Source organism: Schistocerca piceifrons, chromosome 11 (assembly GCF_021461385.2).
Source record: "Schistocerca piceifrons isolate TAMUIC-IGC-003096 chromosome 11, iqSchPice1.1, whole genome shotgun sequence".
Lineage (NCBI taxonomy): Eukaryota > Metazoa > Arthropoda > Insecta > Orthoptera > Acrididae > Schistocerca > Schistocerca piceifrons.
This window is the reverse complement of record NC_060148.1, coordinates 63,126,581-63,147,329: the sequence shown is the minus strand read 5'-3', so window position 1 is coordinate 63,147,329 and position 20,749 is coordinate 63,126,581. Positions and strand designations below refer to the sequence as shown.

Below are 20,749 nucleotides of genomic sequence, written 5' to 3'. Positions count from 1 at the left end.
AAACTGATTGCTGGCAACCCTGTGGCAGTTTGGACTGATTTATTGCTGTTACTGAAGTTAATAAGCGTGCAGTTTTTGAACAGAATTGTAGAGAAAGTGGTGAGATAAAGTGAGTGGTAAACTTTCTGGAACAGCACCTTGTAGGCCTTGAGACTGCCTCCACATTCATACATGCAGTTATTTGTTGCCCAGTTCATAACTCATTCGTTCTACTCACTGACACTGAGAGGAACGCCCCTCACCAAACTGTTTCATAGGCTGTTTTCTCGCCACAGCTCATCAGAGTGTAGTGGGAAGCTGTCCTCATTTCACACCTCAGGCACATCCCCATAGGCTGGCGTTAACTGCCAGTCCAAGTAACCACACATCCAAAGCAGAACCACCTGCCACTGTAGATGACGTAGATGGCTGCTACCACAATGGATGTAAAGTACATAATTCCCCTTCTCTTAACTACCAATTACCCAGTTGCACTGAAATTCCCTCATGAATCTTCCAGCATACAGAATGTAGACTTCCACTAACACAGCCTTCCAGAATATGTAATGAACTGGAGCAAGTGGGTTCTTGCATTGGAAGTGAAAATGAGATGACTAGTTGCCAATTGAAATGCTGGTTCAACGACATGTACTGTAATGATGGGAGCACATGGTAGAGAGTCTCTGATCCACCAGGTTGGGATTGTCATTACAACAGGGCAGGTGATAGGCACAGATACAGATGTTTGTACATGAACCACTTTGGTCGCTCCATACTGAAGTTGCTGAATCGACAGTTCATGGTTTGATTCAAATTGGCTCTGAGCACTATGCGACTTAACTTCTGAGGTCATCAGTCCATGGTTTGATCCACACTTGTAGGATCAGTACATGACCTTGACCTCTGTCATAGCTCTGTGTATCTTAAAAGGAAGTATTACCAGCGTTAGTATTCCATATCACTCTGCGCGTGTGTGTGATCTGGGATATCCTCCAGATGTATGCAGGATTCGCCTGGTCATGCCTAGGAAATCACTGTGGTGGTCAAAACTGCTTCCAGGTCGTTGCCACTGTATACTCCTATAAAATTCACGTAGTGTATCTCGCCATTAGAGGGGAAATATATGAATCATTTCATATAATTGTTAGAACACTAAGATCTGCTTGTTTGTACAAACTCATTTCCAGTTGAAAACAGCTAGATCAACATCTGCATGTGCATATGGTATTTAAAGAAAAAGATACTGGGTGCATGGTTGATTTACACTGGATTTTTCAGCTGTAACATTTCCTTCGACAGAATGAGAAATGAATTTATTTTTAATTACCTTTGATTTATAAATAATTTGTTGTATTTTACTTGTCTCCGCATGTAACACATATTTTTTGGAAACAGAATATAGGTATGGTTTGTTGTGTTTATTTTAATGAGGTTCTCACATATCAATGACACAGTGTTGTTTCTCAGTACTTACATCAATAATGTGAGGCATACAGTGTGTTCAAGAAGCCAAGGCTGGTTTACAGGAAGAGATGTCTGATGGTAATGTACACAAGTGCATGAAATATTAATTTACTATCCAAGCCTACAGATTTTGTTGCTGCATTCAGACACATGGAAGGCACAAGAATCTAGTTAAGAAGTGTGCAAATGACTGAACATGGTTGAGTATGTGAGCCTGTATGTAAGTGTGCATGTCTGCTTTTAGTTGATGGCTGATTATGTGTGGACATGTATTAATTTGCATGCACCATCACACACTGTGTGTGTGTGAGAGAGAGAGAGAGAGAGAGAGAGAGAGAGACAGAGACAGAGAGAGAGAGAGAGAGAGAGAGAGAGAGAGAGAGGGGGGGGGGGGGGGAGAGAAAGAGATGGAGAGAGAGGGAGGGAGAGAGAGGAGGTGGGGAGAATGGATTTAGTATTATTTTTGTATCTGAAATATTTCGAGTGACAAATATTGTGGAAAACCAGTAATTTTTTCTATTTGGCGACAGTGTGTCAGAAAATTTACGAATAACTGAACTGAAATTCCCTGCTACCATGTCAAGATGTTTCTTTGAAATACCTAACAATGTGATTAGTTTCATGTTTTCCCATTTCGTCAGAAGGTAAGTTGTGGCCAGAGGGATAATGGTAGCTATATTAAGCATATGTTTCAGAGGTCAAGGATTGGATAACAATAGCATCTGCCAGTCAAAGGAACTCACTGTCTGGAATGAACTGTGACAAAACATCACAAGTCAATTAGTTGTGAAATGGACTGTAGGAATTTTTAATGGAAAGTGAGTGATGACCTTAATTGGGGGATACTGTTATAAAACCATTCCTTACACACTGCCTTTTGGACTACTATGTATGATGGGAGGGAGATTTCTAATTGGTCAGTGGGCAGGTGCATGATCAGAATGCTCACAGTTTCCCATCTGTGATACCTTCTTTAATCTGGTATGTGTGTATGTGTGTGTGAGGGATGTGTGTTAAAATACAGGAATCTCAATATTTTGTGCAGGAGCCTTTCTAGCAAGGAGAGAGTCAGGAGGCTGTCGCAGGCAGTAACAGAGGGAGCTGTGGAAGATGTGCGGGTGTTGCTGGCGGCAGATCCACAAATGGGGGAGAGCGACAAACACAGAGAGATGGCCCTGCGCAGGGCAGCAGGCAAGGGACAGGTGGAGATGGTGAGATGCCTGCTTGAAAGTGGGGTGGATGTGCATGCCAGGTCCAATAAGCACACCACACCTATGCACAGGGCTGCATTCAATGACCACGCAGCTGTGGTGCGGCTACTGGCATCATACGCTGCAGACCCCAATGCCATGAGTAAAACAGGGAGGACGCCACTGCACTGCACTGCACAAAAGGGCTGCACTGAGGCAGCTGTTGCACTGCTTGAGGTGGGAGCTCACAGGTCTGCCAGAGATCATGAGGGGTACACCCCCTTTGACATAGCCAGGGAGTGCAACAATGAGCAGATCATACACATTCTATCAAGAAGGTAACACTATTATGAGGATATGTGGAGTAAAACAAAGCTCAACTACATGACTTTGTTACCTTTTCAATAAAAAGCAATTACTTGTATTTTTATTCGTTCGTATCTGTCATTGTGTAACACGTATGACTTCTTCAGTTACACTTTTATTGGTACGACAATAACAGATATAAAGTAACATATGTAACGTCTCTTTTGAGGAAACAGTCTCAAAAACATTTTTGAATAACCTTTAAAAACTCAGTGATTGAAAATACTCCTATAATTATCAAAAAATGTCGGGTCATTACCTGAAACTTTAATTTATTCTGCTGTATAGAATGCTCAAGCAAGTTAATGCAGGGATGTGACCCCTTCGACAACTGCTGATACTTTGACATTGCGAAATATTGGTGGTTGTAAGGCATTATCCAGTTGCAAGTCTGTAAGATATTTTAACCAGTCCTCTACATTATTTGATTACTCAAAAGTATTTGGCAGGAGCTTGTATGGTGCTACATTATACTAGTGTAAAACTGCAGCATTCCAAAATTTCTGCCATGTCAGCTGTATGGTTAGAATGCTTATTTAGAACTGATTGATCTCAGAATGAATTTACTTCTGTGTCTTCTGTACAGATGGTGCAGTGTGAATTTGTTAGCGCTGTAGCCAATATTCATACTTTCCACATTTCTCACTATCTTCAATGCATTTTCTCCAGCCTGGTGTCATCTCGACAGAGTGCCTGTGAGGACCACCACACAACCCACTGCACAGCAACTCTGTTCAGCATGTGCCGCTGCCAACTGCGCTCTCATTGTCTCAGAGGCCAGCCTTCTTAACTATGGCTCAAACAAACTGTACAGCTCATGGAGTAATGTTAAGAATGTATGCATACAGTTGGATCACAAAACTAAATACGTCACACAAGATGTGAATGCTACACCATTCGAAAAGAATAGAAACCAGTGGTCCAAATAAGATTTTACGAAATTACTATGGAGACAGACACAACATCACAGTTTTGCTTAATTATTTAAGAAAGCACAACGACCAACAGCCTTAATTTCCAAAGAGGATTTTGCAACTGACTGCCAAGTAGTAACAACAGCCTACTTCATGAGTAGTGACATAACAGCAATGTAGCAGCAGCCTGTTAAGAACTCAGAAACTTGAGCTGCAGAATTCAGAGATAGTCAGGGGGACTTCTATGGGATGGGTTTAGTGTAAAACAGTTGAAGAAATGACCAGTAACAGCAATACACTCATAAGTTAAATCTCCATCCTTGTAATATTGTCGTATATGCTCTTCTTCATCAGACTGCTGCTGGCCAAACAATTGTTGTAGCACTTGAGGCAAGAGAGAGACCTTCAACTATGAATACAACAAGAGAACAACACAATTCACACAAAATGGGACACAGATGAAGTAACGAAAATCACAAAAGTACATGACAAAAAGTGCTTTAATTTGGCCCATAAAGCAAGTGAGTAAATTTAATTGACAGTGTAAGTCTAACACATGTATTTCTGTTACCTTAATTAATGGAAATTAATATATGTTTATTGATGGGAATTGTACAGTTTCTCTGGTTTTCACTAAATGATACAGAATTTTTGTGTATGTTAAGATGTTCTGTAATGATGAAAGCATTCACAACTGCTGAAAATCAGCCTCTCATATTACAGTATCTCTATAAATCTATACCACTAATGTTCTTCATGTTGTAAGTCAAGAGCTACAATTTCAAAAACTAATTAGAAGTTTTCATTTAAAAGACATTTCAGTTATATTGTGTGGATGACTCAGATTTTTATGAGCAATGTACCACAGATAGGTTACTAGAACAACATTGGCTGCTTCATGACCTCAGCTGTTTCACATCCTAAGGCCCTAACAAACAAATCAAAACAAAACCAAATAAACTAAGCAGATATATATTGGGCAATATATATTCGATATAATCATTGAATCAGTGTTTCAAACAGAAAGACATCATTCATGCCAGATAGCATAGATTTCAAGTACATTGATTATGTGAAATCCAAGTCTCAATTTTATTACACGTTACTTAAAATATATCATTTAGTGCAGTCAGATGGATACAGTATTTTTCATTTTCATAGCAATGTTTATTGATGAAGGTATGATTTCATGGGATGTTAAATGTAATTTGTTACTGAATTAAGCTTTTATTGGTAGGGAGAGTCATTGACAAAGTAAAAGCAACTTCAGGTATAGCCCATTGAGTTGTTTTGATGTGCTGTTATATTTTATGTTAATAAACTAGCAGAGAATAACGGTAATTTCAGAGTTTTTATAGATGACACAGTTGTCCATAATGAAGTGTTATCAGATGAAAACTGTATAAATACTATGATCTTAATAAGATTCAAAATTGGTGCAGAGATTGGAACTTGCTTTAAATATTCAGAAATATAGTGCAGTGCACTTTACAGAACATTAAAACTTAGTGTCCTATGGTTCCTACGTTAATGAGTCACACATGGAATCAGTCAACTTTTACAAACACCTGTGTGTAACAGTTTTTAGGGATGTGAAAGGGATTGTTGACATAGGCTCTGACAGGATACTAAGAAAGTATTTACAACACACCTATTTTGTGTATTATTTTAATATTGCTCTTTGTTACACCCATGGCAAATAGAACTATGAGAAAATTTCAGATGTATAGAAAGAAGGGTGGCTCAAATGAGCACAGGTTTGTTTGATTCACAAGAGAGCATCACAGACATCCTGAGAAATTTGGACTGGCTGGCGCCTGAAGACAGAAACCAACTGTCCTGTAAAAGCACACTTAAAAGCGTTGGATACTATTACTAGAGAAATCTAGGAATAGACTGCAAACCTCTATGTATCGAACTGTGAAGATAATAGTAGCATGTACAGAGGCAATACCTCTTATGTGATACTGCGGAAAGAACCCTCAGCCATTTACTTGAGTGGTTTACAGAATATTGATACAAAAAATAGGAAATGCAAAGTGTACACCATATGAACATTGATTAATTCGTTTCACAACTGGGTCAGCGAAAAATATTGTTTGCATTGCATCGATATGTGGCATAATAGCCATCTCTTTTATTCTCAAGGTCCCTGTGCAGGTAAACAAAGAAGGCAACAAAAGCATTGGAAATATTACCTGCAATACCCGTTTTCTATAACTATGCAACAGAGTTTTGTGGACAGCTTGACCATTTGAGCTCGCTGATGGTGTCAGTAGCACTCTCATCTACAGGGTGATAATGATGAGTCCCATACTTCTTTACAGAGACCCTCGCCGCCTTACTAGGCAAGGTCCTGGTGGAGGTGGTTTGCCATTGCCTTCCTCCGACCGTAATGGGGATGAATGATGATGATGAAGACGACACAACAACACCCAGTCATCTCGAGGCAGGAAAAATCCCTGACCCCGCCGGGAATCGAACCTGGGACCCTGTGCTCGGGTAGCGAGAATGCTACCGCCTTACCGTAAAGCTCAGTGACTGTTTGACATTGCAGTGATGTAAGTATTGAAAAGATTGGGACAGTGCACTAGCATAGGTTGCAGTGGCCTGGTGTATGTGAATTGCTGAACAGATGTGCTGCACTTTCAAATAATCCTATGAACTAGTGTATGTCCCAGGTCATGAGGATGCTGAAGAACTAAGTAAGGGAAAACCTGACACCGACTTGCTTCCAAGGAGGGGTTTTGAATTGCACAGGGTGTGGTGAAATGTACAAGGAGCCTATCACAGAAGACTGGATCAAGTGTAATATTTGCTAGCAGTGGTGGCATTAAGGATGCACATGTCATGAAGGACATAGTGAAATTTCTTGTGATTTATGTTAGTGAGTACTCTTTAACAACATGTCATGTAATCTTATATGACACAGCTAGAAGTATGTATGAACAGAGTGTTTACTTTGTTGACATTTAAGGTTTGTGCTAAAAGTTTCACATCTGTAACTGAAATATATTGTTCCTAAATAACCCACCAGTAATTTGGTACAGGAAAAAATTTATTTTAACCTTTTCGTCTCCTAAATATGAGCGGTTAAATACTAAGTGTGTACATTTCCCTTATTTGCTTTTGATTTATAATGTAAGTCATTTGGGTACTTCTGAGCACAGCCCATATAGAGGTACAATGTAATTGAGGTCTTTCAATTCTGTGAGTGGTCAGTGCGATGGAACAGTATGCTGAGGTGCCTGGATTCGATTCCCAGATAGGTCGGAGCTTTCCTATGCCCAGGGACTGAATGTTGTGTTGTCTTCATCATAATTATCTGATCCCCATCGACGTGCAAGTCTACGAAGTGGTGTCAACTAGAAAGACTTGCACCAGGCGGCCCTTCTACCCGTGAGGAAGCCCTAGCCACTCCACGTTTTATTCTGGAGAAGAGGAGTGGGTGGTCGAATGCCATGAGCCCTTTCACGTATATAATGGAATTCGGCGCAATTTTCTAGTACTAAATTCTGATATATTGGAAACAGGAGGCATGAGGTATAAGGCAAAACTGGTCTACATCCATCACCTTAAATGTAATAATTGACTGGAGTAAGGAGGGAGATGGGAGAGGAAATTCGTGACAAGTGTGTCAGGAATAACGTTATTTTGACACCGTTTTTACATATGATTTTAATACCATGCACTGATTGGTTGAGGTTTTAAATTTACCACTAAAACAATACGATATTCCACTTCCCCTTCTCATCTCACACCCCCCCCCCCCCCACCAGGAGTTCACGGCACTCTTGTGAGTTCATGGATGACGCTATTGTGGCCCTTCCTTTCTTCCTGGGCTGCATGCCCTTCCCTATGCCCCTCCCTGTCCTCATTCCTTCCCCTCTGCCCCCTCCTCATCCTTTCTTGGTGTCCTTGTTTGTCGGCCCAGCTATCCTCCTTGTTCTGCTGTCCCTTTCGATTTTGTTCCTCTTCTTCTTGTTTCATCTTTCTTTTTCGGCATTTTGGTCTCCTTAGGGTTTGACCTGCCCTTCTAAATTTTGACTCCATAGCGTAAACCAACTGGAGAACAACACCTTATGTAGTATTTTGAGTATGTGGCCTGACTGTCTCTTCCATCTTTTACTCAATTCTGTTGTCCTTCTCATGCTATATAACCGGCACAGTAGCCAGTTTATGTGGTGTGGTTGTTATTTACTCCTTTGGTAGACCCCCTGACAACACAGTGATCATGCTTCTAATACCTGAGCTGCTACCTTCCTATGTATGCCCAGGAGTGGTTGCTTGTCATTCTGGAACATCAGGCCGGATGCTGTGCTTATGAAACATATTAAGCTCCAAAAAGCTGGCTATTCATCTATGGCTATCTCTTAAATGTTGGTTCTTATGACCCTGTCGCCTTCACTCCCTGGCCACTCTCTGGGAGAAGGGTTGTGCTCACTGGTTGGTTTGGCGTGAGACCAGGACTAGTGGGGACACTTTTACCACCGACAAACCATTAGTTTTCGTAGAAACTATCAAAGAAAAGTTTGGCAAAGTGGATTCTGCCTAAGACATAGTTTGGTTAAATATTGATCAAAACCTTTTGTGCCAACCACTCTGTGGCCCTTCTGCCTGAGACAATCTTGACAACCTCCCGGTGTAAATTACTGCTCACCAGTCTTTGCATATGGTTCAGGGTGTCATTTTTCTTATGCACCTCATCCTTGAACTGATGAGGAACTCTGGCCCACTCTGGAACAGCCAGGCGTTCAGTTTGTTTGGTGTGTTCAAAAAGACTGTACGCACAATCACATCAATACCAGTGCATGTAATCTGGCGTTTGAAGTGTACATCCTACTAGAGAATGTATAGGTTATGGTTTACAGTGTGAAATGAAGCCATACATCCTGCCACCCATGAGGTGTTTTCACTGTCCGCATTTTGGGCTCAAACCATCCCATTGTGTAGAGGACCCTTTTTGCAATGTGGATGCGCACTCCATAAGGTGTGTTCCTGTGTTCCGCCACCCTTGTGCATTAACTGTCATGACTATTACCCTCCATGTTCGCAGGATTGTCCAGTTCATAAGAAGGAAAATAAGATGCGTGAGCACAAGTCCATTGATTGTTTATCCTAACTGATGGCCATCAGAAATATGACCATCTTCACCCTGTGTCTATGGCATCTATCTAATTTGGTCTCTGTTAATTCCTTTCCCCTTCCTCCCTCCTTTTCGCCACAGTACCATCCTTTCTCCTTTTCTCTTCCCCTGTGGTTGCCCTTCCATACCCTTTGGGAGCTGCCCCCATACCTTCTTAATCCATGGTCCATTTTAGTGTCGCTTATGGCACTTTCTCAGCCATTGATCTTTTGCTCACTTCCATTCTCCTGTCAGTAATTCACTCCACATGATAACCTATGTACTAGCGACCACTCTCTTAATTCTTTCGTTTTATTCTCACCCCCTGATGGCTAGATTACACCAGAGTAATTTCCATCGCCCTGACTGGTTTCTATATACCTCCCAGGACGTGTTTACCCTCTCTTCATCAAGTAGTATCGTATTATCGATGAAGTTGTCTGTGATGTATCTGGTAAGATTATTAGCGCCACCATTTTCGCCAGTCCCCCACTAGACAGGCCAATTTCGCCGCCAGCCAGTCCCATGATGGAACACAGACATTGCATTCTTCATCTGTGATCGCCATCAAGCCTTTCAGCATCTTGAGTAGCACCCGTCCCTCGCCATTCGTATTACTATCAAATGCCTTCATGTCGAAACCTGTTACTTAATCAAACAGAGCAGTCAGATGTTTTGGGCATGCTTTGTCTTCTTCCTAGGTTCTTCTCTCTCTTTGGCACATGTGTAGACCATGCTCCACACCCTCCAAGGTTGCAAATGGCTATCTTCCATGATGGGTCTTGACCTCCTAGGTGGCCTTTGTATGGATCCAACAGTTCTCATGGAACAACTTGTATCTCATTTTGCGATGGTTTTAGCGTCATCCTCCTATCCAGCCATCTTTGTGCTCCAGAAACAGTGGGTCGATGCTTCCCACTTGTGATTTATCCCTTGTCAGGCAAAATCCTACACTGAACCTATACTGAATTGGGGTCCTTTTTGCTGTCTCCTCTTTCTACAAAACAGCCACTGGCCCCAATTCCATCCACAACCAAGTGCTTCAAAACGTCAGTCCTCCACAACAACAATATCTCCTCTGGGTGTCTAACGAAAGACCAATAGGGACCTGTCACACCTCAGTCATTATTGGCTGATCAATCTGATCAATGTCCCTGTAAGTTAAACAGATTGTGGCTCAAAAGCTCTGTTGGTTCCTCACATCTCTGGGCGTTTCGTCTCCTTATCAGTGTGGCGTTTGGAAGGAACAGTCTCCAGTTGCCTATCTGCTTTCGTTGGAAACCACAGGGGAGACCTTTTGTAAGCTGCCACCATCTTGTCACAGTTTTCTCCAATCTTCCCAAGGCCTGCGACACAGCTGGGCACCATGACAACTTTGTTACACTCCATGAGTGGGGACGTCAGGCTCCCTTCCAATTTTTATTCGCCAGTTCGTGTTTCACCCTTCATTCCAAGTTCGGGTTGGCACAGTTCTCAGCTCTCTGCAGAACCAGGAGTACAGTTTTCCACAGGGTTCTATATTAAATGTCCTTTTTCTCATAGCTATTAATGGGCTTCTGGACTTTGTCACACAATTTACCCTGCTCTGTATATGGATGATTTCTGTAACTGGGCTAGTTCCTACTCGGTAGCATCTGGTGATCGACAGCTTCAAGGTGTTGTCCAATACACTTCCACATGGTTTTCAATACTTCTCCCTCCCGCTTAAATCGTTGGTAGTGCATTTCAGTCACTATACTATGGCCCATCCCAATCCAGAGCTCTATGTTGATGCCCAGTGCCTATCTGTTGTTCCCAGTTCCATTTTATAGATCTTCTGTTTGACAACAAGCTTACTTTGATTGCCACATATTCATCTTCTGAAGATTAGCTGTTTCCTTAATCTCTATGTCCTTAGATTCCTTGCCCACACATCTTGGGTGCAGATTACTCTACTCTTCTCTACCTTTATTAGGCCTTAGCTCTCTCATATGTGGACTATGGTTGTCAAGTTTATGACTCAGCTGCCCTTTCCTCTTTGACATGGTCTACCGTCATTATATCCATTTGGCCACAAATGCCTTGTACATTAGACCTGTCGATAGTCTTCTGGTTGATGCTGGACTGCTCCTCCTTTCGGTTTGGCAGTTCTACCTCCTGGTTTCCTATGACACCACTTTCTATTCCTTCCCTGCTCAACCCTCCTACTCTTTCTTTTCACAGCTTCGAGTTTTTGCCTGCCTGCTGCCCGCCCTGCGATGGGTTTACCATTTGGGCTCTGCTTTGCTTCTCTTCACTGCAATTGCTATTTCTCTCTTTGACCTGTTCCTCACGTTCTTTTCCAAGCACCCTACCCCCTTGATTAGTTCCTCCAGGATTCGAGTGGATCTCTCCTAGAATCCAAAGGAATTCGTCACTCTCATGGTGCACTGTTGTTTGCTCTGTCTGCTTTCGTGGAAGATTTGGGATACTATTGTTTTTTATACCAATGGCTCTAGTCTTCTGAATATGTAGGATATGCCTTCACATCTTCTGTTGAAGTGGAACACTGTCTCTTGTCTGCCCTGTATGGGGTGTTTAAAGTGGAACTCATGGCCATTTACCAGGCACTTTGCCTTATCAGACAGTCCTCCTTCACCTGATTTTGTTATATATGTACTAAATGAGCGGCCTTCAAGCTATTGAACATGCTGTTCGTGGGACCCTTGGTCTCTGCCATCCATGACCTTCTTGTCAGTCTTGACCATACTGCTTATTCGGTTGATTTCCTTTGGATTCCCAGCAGTGTGGGTATCCTGGGTAAAGAGCTTGCCAATTTTTGGGCGGGGGGGGGGGGGGGGGGGACAGCCACCTACCCCTTATTCTCTGTCACCCCGCCAGGGACAGACATGCAATTTTATGTGAAATCCACTTTCACTGAGTCGTGGACTGGCTATATGCAGGCCACCACCATCTAATAAACTATGTGCAATTAAGAGGACTCGTGTCATGTGGCATTCTTCCTTTTGCCTCTTCCAGCAGGAATCTACCATCCTTTTCCATCTTTTTATTGGTCATACAAGGTTCCCCCATGACTTTTTACTCATTAATGTCCACCCTTACTCCCATTCTAATGATCCATGTTTTGCTGGTCTGTTCACGTCTTTTGGCCCTTCACAATAAATATTTTCTCCAAGTCTCCTTGTCATGGTGTGAGCGAATGACACTCACATCGTTATATCTCTCTCAGTTTTCTTCATGAGAGTGGTTTGTCCTCCCAGATTTAAATATCTGAATTTCCTGTCAGAGAACCTCATTTAACACTGGGGTTGGTTTAGGAGGCTTTCAGCCTTGTCTCCCTGACAGTCAGGTATCCCCATCCCCTCCTTTTCCCTACCTTTTATCTGGTCTTTTGTGCTATTTTGTTCCCCATTTTCTTGTGTCTTCTTTCTCTTGTGTTTCCCGCATTGGATCGCAGTCATCGTACGTGTGGGGACTGAGATGGTTTGGCAGAGTGCCAGTACCTCTTTGTGTGTAGTGCCACCAGAGTGGCCCCTGCTCTTCAACATACGAATTCCATTAATGATGTACTCCAACACAATAATGTTCTGAGAGAAGTTGGTACACAAGGAAATGAAGAGCAAACAAATCTAGTAAAATCTTGACACATAGTTGAGGCATAGTGTCCTCCAATTTGGTAGGTGTACATTCGTTACAGCAATTATGCAATGTTAAATCTTAGTTCGTTAGAACTCATAGAGTTCATATGACAGCAACTACTTTCAATCAATATAGCGCTACTGTCAAGAATAAATTTTTTGCTCTTATGATTATATGAATCTAGACTGCCACAATGCTGCTATGCTGTGAGGCATATGATGCTCTGTGCCACGTGCGTCTTCAGACTACAACGCCAGAATAATTTTGGATCTGCTTGCAGCAAGTAACATGATATTTTCCAAGACACAAAATGATGTACGTCTGCTGTTGTGACTGAGAGGTCATCAGTGACAATATAGTCGGCATTGTACCACTTACTGAGATGGCGTAGCGCCTGTTTGATGCTGGTTTGACCTCTTCCAACACCCAACATCTCTCTGATCTGTCATCCCCACTCCTAAGGACTGAAGTGACGTCCGACAATCCACTTTACAAATATCAATGATTCCTATAATGTAATTGTCCTGCTTGATTACTCCTGTGGAGACACTCTCAGAATGCTATGTGAAATAATTTTCCCTACCTCTTAACTCTGACAATTTTTGATGGACTATTTTTTCTTTGTGTCCAGCTCTGCCTTTGATTCTTGTACTTGCCCTGTAAACTATACCTCCTTTTTATTTTTGCCCTTGCTAGTATTCTTACTTCAGCCCTCCAAACTTCCCCACACTGCACTTGAAAATCCAATGTGGTGACTTGTGGTTTTGTTCGTGCCTTCTCCATATTGGAAGATGATGTCTTCTTGTGATTGTAGTCAGATACTGTCAATTTTGATTATTACACTCCATGAAAATTTAAATATCTTGTTATACCAAGTTTGGATCGTGATGCGGTTTTCGCCATCTCATAATAATATAATTTCACGTCCAACTACATAAGATTTCACCGACAGCCTTACCTCAATTAGTATCACAATCTGCAAACTTACTAACAGTGAGATGACACAATACTGCCATGTTTCAATCTGCATTGTATAACAAACTGCGCCTTAAACAGTTCTTCATTTCCGATCAAGAGCTGAGCTATACATAAAGCAATAATTGACATGTCAGCTCCTACTATCTTTCCTGTACACTTCAGTATTACACCCCACAAGTCTGGTCTAAGATACCTACATAAAGGACTCTGTTCAGCAAGTGTCTTTGGTGCCTGTGGTGTGCCTTGTGTCTTTCTTTAAGCAGTACAATGACGACAACAATGCACCATCCAGCTCCACCATGTACTGTTGTAGATCGACTCTGGCATGTTGTTCAGTCGGAATATCTAAATGATGTAGAATATCATAGCTTAAGCCTATGCTAAAGAGAACTTCCACACAAGTCTGATTCCCACCCCCACCCCCCAATGTCAATGTCAAAACTGCCATACTGACTGAGTGAATAATACTCCCAACCACACCACTGACTGCACTGAGATGGGGTGAAATTCTTTACACTAAGCGTGCCTTGATTGGCTGTGGATACCTATGATCTCATATCTATGAAATATTTGCGCATTTTCCTCCTATAACGCCAGTTAAATGATGGTCTCCCACTGCTTCCACATGGTGTTGTTACATGCTAACTTTCACTGGGAATACCGCACAGTGCCTGCAATCTTTCATTTTTCGTTTAATTTTTGGGTTTGAGATCCACCTTGTGACGCCTTGTGTTCAAGTACCACAGCGCCAGCAATCAAGTTCAGAGTGTCCAAACTGATTACACATTTTATATTGTTATTTCCTACAGTAACGATGACTGTGTCCTAGCTGACCACATCTGTAACATACATCTCAGTGTTAAAAACCACTTTCCTCTCCTTGGGCTTTGTCACTGAATCAACCTCTGCTAATGCTGTTGTGGCTGATACAGCCTCATTTACTGTTTAAGGAAACTCTATACATACTTTACACGTCATCCCAGTAGACAAACCTCGCAAAAACGCATCTAGTGCTCTGTGCTCTGCCTCTCACAAAATAATCTTATTGGTGCTGTTGTCCTCTGTCAGTTCAAACGTATTTATTTTTTTATCCGTGTTGTGTGGTCCAGAAAACTCACCACAGACTCTCCTTGCCTCTGAATTATGCCATTAAGTAGTTCATGATAGAATCTAGGTGTGTTCTTTCTTCTATACACATCAAAAAAAAGTTTAGCATCACCTTGGTTCCGAGAGTTCTGGAACCTGTACAGAAAATTGGAATAGAGATCAACATAAACATCATTTCCGCCCTTTTTATTGCTCAGGTAAGCCACATATTACATGTTGTACCAACATGCAGCGAGACCTTCAGAGGTGATGGTCCAGATTGCTGTACACACCAGTGCCTCTAATACCCAGAATCACGTCCTCTTGCATTGATGCATGCCTGTATTCGTCGTGGCATACTAGCCACAAGTTCATCAAGGCACTGTTCGTCCCGGTTGTTCCACTCCTCGCAGCGATTCGGCGTAGGCCCCTCAGAGTGGTCGGTGGGTCACATAATCCATAAACAGCCCTTTTCAATCTATCCCAGGCATGTCCGATAGGATTCATGTCTGGTGAACTTGCTGACCACTCTAGTCAAGCGATGTCGTTATCCTGAAGGAAGTCATTCACGATGGGAGCGCGAATTGTCGTCCATGAAGACGAATGCACTGCCAATATGCTGCCAAAACGGTTGCACTATCGATTAGAGGACGGCATTCATGTATTGTATAGCCGTTACAGTGCCTTCCATGACCAACAGCGGCGTACATCGGCCCCACATAATGCCACCCCAAAACAGCAGGGAACCTCCACCTTGCTGCACTCACTGGACAGTGTAAGGCGTTCAGCCTGATAGGGTTGCCTCCAAACGCATCTCCAACTATCGTCTGTTTGAAGGCATATAAGACACTCATCGCTGATACCAATGCTGAGTGGTCCATTCGGCTTGTTGTTGGGCCCATCTGTACTGCGCTGCATGGTGTTCTGGTTGCGAAGATGGACCTCGCCATGGGCGTCAGGAGTGAAGTTGCGCATCATGAGGCTTATTGCGCACAGTTTGAGTAGTAACACGACGTGCTGTGGCTACATGAATAGCATTATTCAACATGGTGACGTTGCTGTCAAGGTTCTTCCGAGCCATAATCCGTAGGCAGCGATCATCCATTGCAATAATAGCCCTTGGGTGGCCTGAGCGAGGCATGTCATCGACAGTTCCTGTATCTCTGTATCTCCTCTATGTCTGAATAACATCGATTTTGTTCACTCCGAGATGCCTGGACACTTCCCTTGTTGAGAGCCCTTCCTGGCACAAAGTAACAATGCGGACGCGATCGAACCACGTTATTGGCCATCTAGGCACGGATGAACCACAGGCAATGAGAGCAGCATACCTCCTTCATGGTGGAATGACTGGAACTGATCGGCTGTCAGACCCCCTCCATCTAATAGGTGTTGCTCATGCATGGATGTTTACATCTTTGGGCAGGTTTAGTGACTTCTCTGAAAAGTCAAAGGGACTCTGTCTGTGATACAATATCCACAGTGAACGTTGCTGTCAAGTGTGTATATAATCTTTCCTGCAAATTCTGCAAAGATTGAGCATTTCCAAACTTTTCATTCAGCATATTTAATTAAGCATCGCCTTCCAATTTCAGTCTCAACATCCTCAACAATTAGTGATGTTTCCAATTTCCTAATTTTGCAGCCATGTGTAAACTGTAAAAAATAACCAAAATATCCTTCCCAGATTTACTTGACAATGCAGCCACTAATGAAGCAGTCTACAACAGATGGGGATAGAGGAGATGTGGACTGTTCCCTTCTTTCATCCATATGTAAATCTTCGTTGTCAGTCTGCATTTGAGGTAACTGATTCAGCAAGTGCTGAATTGTTTCCTGAGCTGATGCTTCTTCACTTAATGCCGTTTTGCCCATCTAATACTAAATGAAGTGTAAAACACACCCAGAAAAGAAAAAAAGGAAAGACACAAGGTTAATGGACAGGCCCATACACAATAAAAGTGAAAGTTGGCACTCACTTGCACATTTTCGTAGTACGCCATTGCTGTACAACTACTATAATCGTCACTATTCTACGTATCCAATATATGTTCTGATGCACTTATAAAGGTGTAGATTTGATGTGATTGAGTGGTTCGCTGGTGGAGGTGGTAGCTTCATATGGAAGATGTAAGCAATCAGTGCTGAGAATTAATTTACTGGCTTGTAGGATGGACAAGCATTCACAGTGTCTGCAGGAGGCAGAGGTTGGTACTGACGCTAGGATGGCAGGCAAGAAAGCACCAGTGTCAGCAATGTTGTCAGTGAAGCATTGGCAGTGACCTCACTAACTGTGCATCTTTTTGCCCTTACAGAATCAGAAGGAACACTTCTGATCTAGTAAATGTGGTCGGTAAGGGCTGGCGTGGGGCTCCAGGATTGGGTCTAGGACTGGTGACCGAGAGACGGAAGCGGACACTGATGGACCCCAGTGGCTAGGAGCTACGAGGACGTTAGCTTGAATGTCGGCCCATCCAGGCTGTGGCTGACCCCAGCAGGAGCTCCCAATGACGTGGCCTCATGGCGGAATCCAACATACAGCAGACACCAATTACAAGACGAGCTGGATCCAGATGCCAGCTTTTTCGGAACAAGGTCTTATTTGCGGATTAGGTCAAGTGCACGACCAACCAAGTGCCATCGAAAGGTCTCAAAACGCCAGTTGTCGACACAGTAAAGGGTGGACCCACTGACATGGTGTAAGAGGTGAGCTTGTGGGTGTTGTCACACATTTGAATTTCGGCATTGGGCCTAGTCGCAGTGGAGCTGCATTTGGAAGGCTTTCTGAACGCCTTTGGGCAATTTCTCATTTGTTTTGGAATGTGGAGCCACATGGTACTTAATTGTTCCTCATAGTGAGTTATTGGTATTGTTAGGTCCAGAATTCCAGGTGCACGTTTAAATGGCGGCTGGAGATGTAGTAGAACCATACCCAACTCTGGGCAAAAGTGTTCATTAAAAAACTCATGTACCATAATAGCGAAGATTCCTGAAGCTCTGTCATACTGTAACCACACATGGTCTATGATCTCCTTGTCTTTTAGCTGAAGTATGAACAAGATTCTCAATTAGGTCAATTAAAAAATTCCATTCACTTGTTGTTGTTGTTGTTGTTGTTGTGGTCTTCAGTCCTGAGACTGGTTTGGTGCAGCTCTCCATGCTACTCTATCCTGTGCAAGCTTCTTCATCTCCCAGTACCTACTGCAGCCTACATCCTTCTGAATCTGCTTAATGTATTCATCTCTTGGTCTCCCTCTACGATTTTTACTCACCACCCTGCCCTCCAGTACTAAATTGGTGATCCCTTGATGCCTCAGAACATGTCCTACCAACCGATCCCTTCTTCTAGTCAAGTTGTGCCGCAAACTCCTCTTCTCCACAATTCTATTCAATAGCTCCTCATTAGTTATGTGATCTACCCATCTAATCTTCAGCATTCTTCTGTAGCACCACATTTCGAAAGCTTCTATTCTCTTCTGGTCTAAACTATTTATCGTCCGTGTTTCACTTCCATACATGGCTACACTCCATACAAATACATTCGGAAACGACTTCCTGATAATTAAATTCACTTACCATTCCATAAATGTGGCTTGAACAGGCGTCATGATGACATAAGATGTAGCAGTTTCCTTCCCAACTCTTGCACATATTGGTGATTTTCTTTAGATTAGAAAACGGTGTACCTTCAGTGCAAACTGCGATAATTGTACATTTATTAGAAAACTAGCGACCTACTCCAGCTTCGCACAGCTGAGTACTGAGTGTCTATGGCTGGAGAACTGGTAATTTGTACACACAGACTTTCAACATGAATAAATCTTTCTGTTACTAAAAACTATATTGAAATACAAATGGTAGCTCCTAGATTACCCTTTGCATGTGGTCGGGGCTTTTATTTAAAATTTGTATGGGTGACACTCTTGAGCAAGAGATGGAGAAATTCTGCCAACAGAGCACTGCACTCGTAACTCCATGTACTTTGTCAGATAAAAGAGTCACAAATAGCCTAGATCCTTTAATTTTCAAACCTTTTCTAGTGCGATCGCGTGTTGCTCACTACAGTGCTAGGTTCAGCTGCTCATTCATGAACATCTTTGATTGGAGACTGCACAGCTGATTGAAGGACGACGGCACACATTTCCTCTTGCGCATTCTCAAGTCCAGTACGTGGCGTGTCGCAGACCCTGGCTGCGAGCTCAGGACATTTCTCTGTCACGCAGGGATGCTCTCATTCTCTCTTTCATTTTTTGTCCTGTCTACGGACGTTTATGCAACCACACACATCGCTAATAGCTCGTTTACATTGTAAGTGTGTTGCCATGGAGTCACTACTCAAACGGTGCAATACTAAAATTAAGCAATACAGTACTGAAAACAATCCTTTTTGTCAGATTCAGTGCAAATATATCAATAAAACCTGTTTATTACTAAGTTATGCGAAATAAAGATGGATATGGGGTATTCTCAGATACACTTCAGGTCAAATAGACCTGGGCACTATTAATTCAACAAATCGCTGACACGTCTTTCTGAAAATTAAAATTTGTTTTGACATTCTACCTTACATCATTCTGTCTAATTACTACTGGCTATTCATAGGTTGTCTTTTATTCTAACCGCTAATCACTGATGATTTAATTAAATGACACCCTGACTTGTTGTCCAGAGGACTACCATTATTCTTTGAAGACCACTTACTTCCTGTGATTGTTTTGCAGATGAAGAGTAGCAGCTGGGAGACTGAAGTAAAGCTACACTCTAAGTCGACACTAGTTGCATGCGGCTGTTGGCAAATGTCGTGACCACCCAATGTGCCCACTGGAAGACCTGCCACTGGAAACTATCAAGCAGCACGAGCAGTGCCCCATGCAGCTGCTGGACGATATGGTGCAGAGGTAGTGCCACATAGCCGTAAATAGCCATCTAGCCCACATGCAGATGGCAAACATCAGCCTGTGCCTCGTGGTCTGAATGGCAGTCAACTCATTCAGCATTTGTCAGGATGTTCCTTTAGGTATGATACAATCCATGCATGATGAAGATGGGTATAATACAGAGCCTGTGTTGTGAGATCATGTATTGTATGGCAGGTGCACCTGAGTTATCTACGTTGGTACTGATTGATACTGCCCTCACACTTCTCAGCTGTAAGTGGCTAAATTCATTCTGCTACCAAATGTATACATTCATTCGACATCTAGTTTCCTAACGATCTACTACTGCCTTCTGAATCCTATCCTCAGGTGCTCTATGCGCCAATACCTTGGAGTATAGTATGTGCAGGAAGTATTGCTTTGGAAGAAATGTGCAGATATTACCTGATCCACAGTTGGATAATATTCCTTGTGGGGAATTCACTGTCGATAGCCTTTGGTTTGGTATGTCTGCCGCTGATGGGATTCTACATAATAAGAAATCATTCATTAGGCCATTTTCATAATAAAGACACTCCATCATTTTTCATGCAATAAGCGTTAACAATTATTTACAAGACGTACGGACAATGTCAGTCTGCTTTATATATTCATATATACTGTGTACAACCTATCACATGATACCTAATTGCGTTTGTAGATCACGGCAAAGTATGTGGATGAGTGCTTGTAACGTGCGAAATTATAGCCACCTTACACTAATAACAGTTACACTCAAGAATTGAACCAGTGCTGAAATGTCAATGCAGGAAGTGGAGGACTAAAGATGTACCTGTGGGGCCTCTGTTTTGACTGGCATGTAAAAACCACAAATAAAGATAAATGATACCAGAATAACACTGTTCATATCCCTCTGCTTATATTTGTTTTCCTTAGTAGCGCTAATATTCCAATTATTTTTCTAATATGAGAATAATGTGGTGGGGACCCATAAACTGGTATAGCATCACTCAACAAACACTATGATTATTTCAGCAGCAAAATTTAATTTAAACGAAGTCACTTCCTAACTTCACTTGGGATAGTTTATATTTTATTTGTCAAGACTAATTATTAAAAACTGAGCTCAATTAACATAAAAAAATCATTCAC

General features: G+C 42.3%; 1 protein-coding gene across 6 annotated transcripts in view; it reads left to right on the top strand.

Annotated features, from left to right (window-relative positions):
* Window positions 1-20,749, top strand: part of LOC124720463 (26S proteasome non-ATPase regulatory subunit 10-like) — a 116,550-nt gene that overhangs the window by 87,848 nt on the left and 7,953 nt on the right. For 2 of the 6 annotated variants that reach the window (XM_047245817.1, XM_047245816.1), the window contains one exon: window positions 2,489-3,041. In XM_047245817.1, the coding sequence (XP_047101773.1) occupies window positions 2,489-2,975 (487 nt within the window). In that variant the 3' untranslated portion in view covers window positions 2,976-3,041. Of the gene's footprint in view, window positions 1-2,488; window positions 3,042-3,668; window positions 4,435-19,441; window positions 20,482-20,749 lie in introns of those variants that run through there. The other 4 variants (XR_007006165.1, XR_007006167.1, XR_007006164.1 and 1 more) reach the window with 4 other exon arrangements.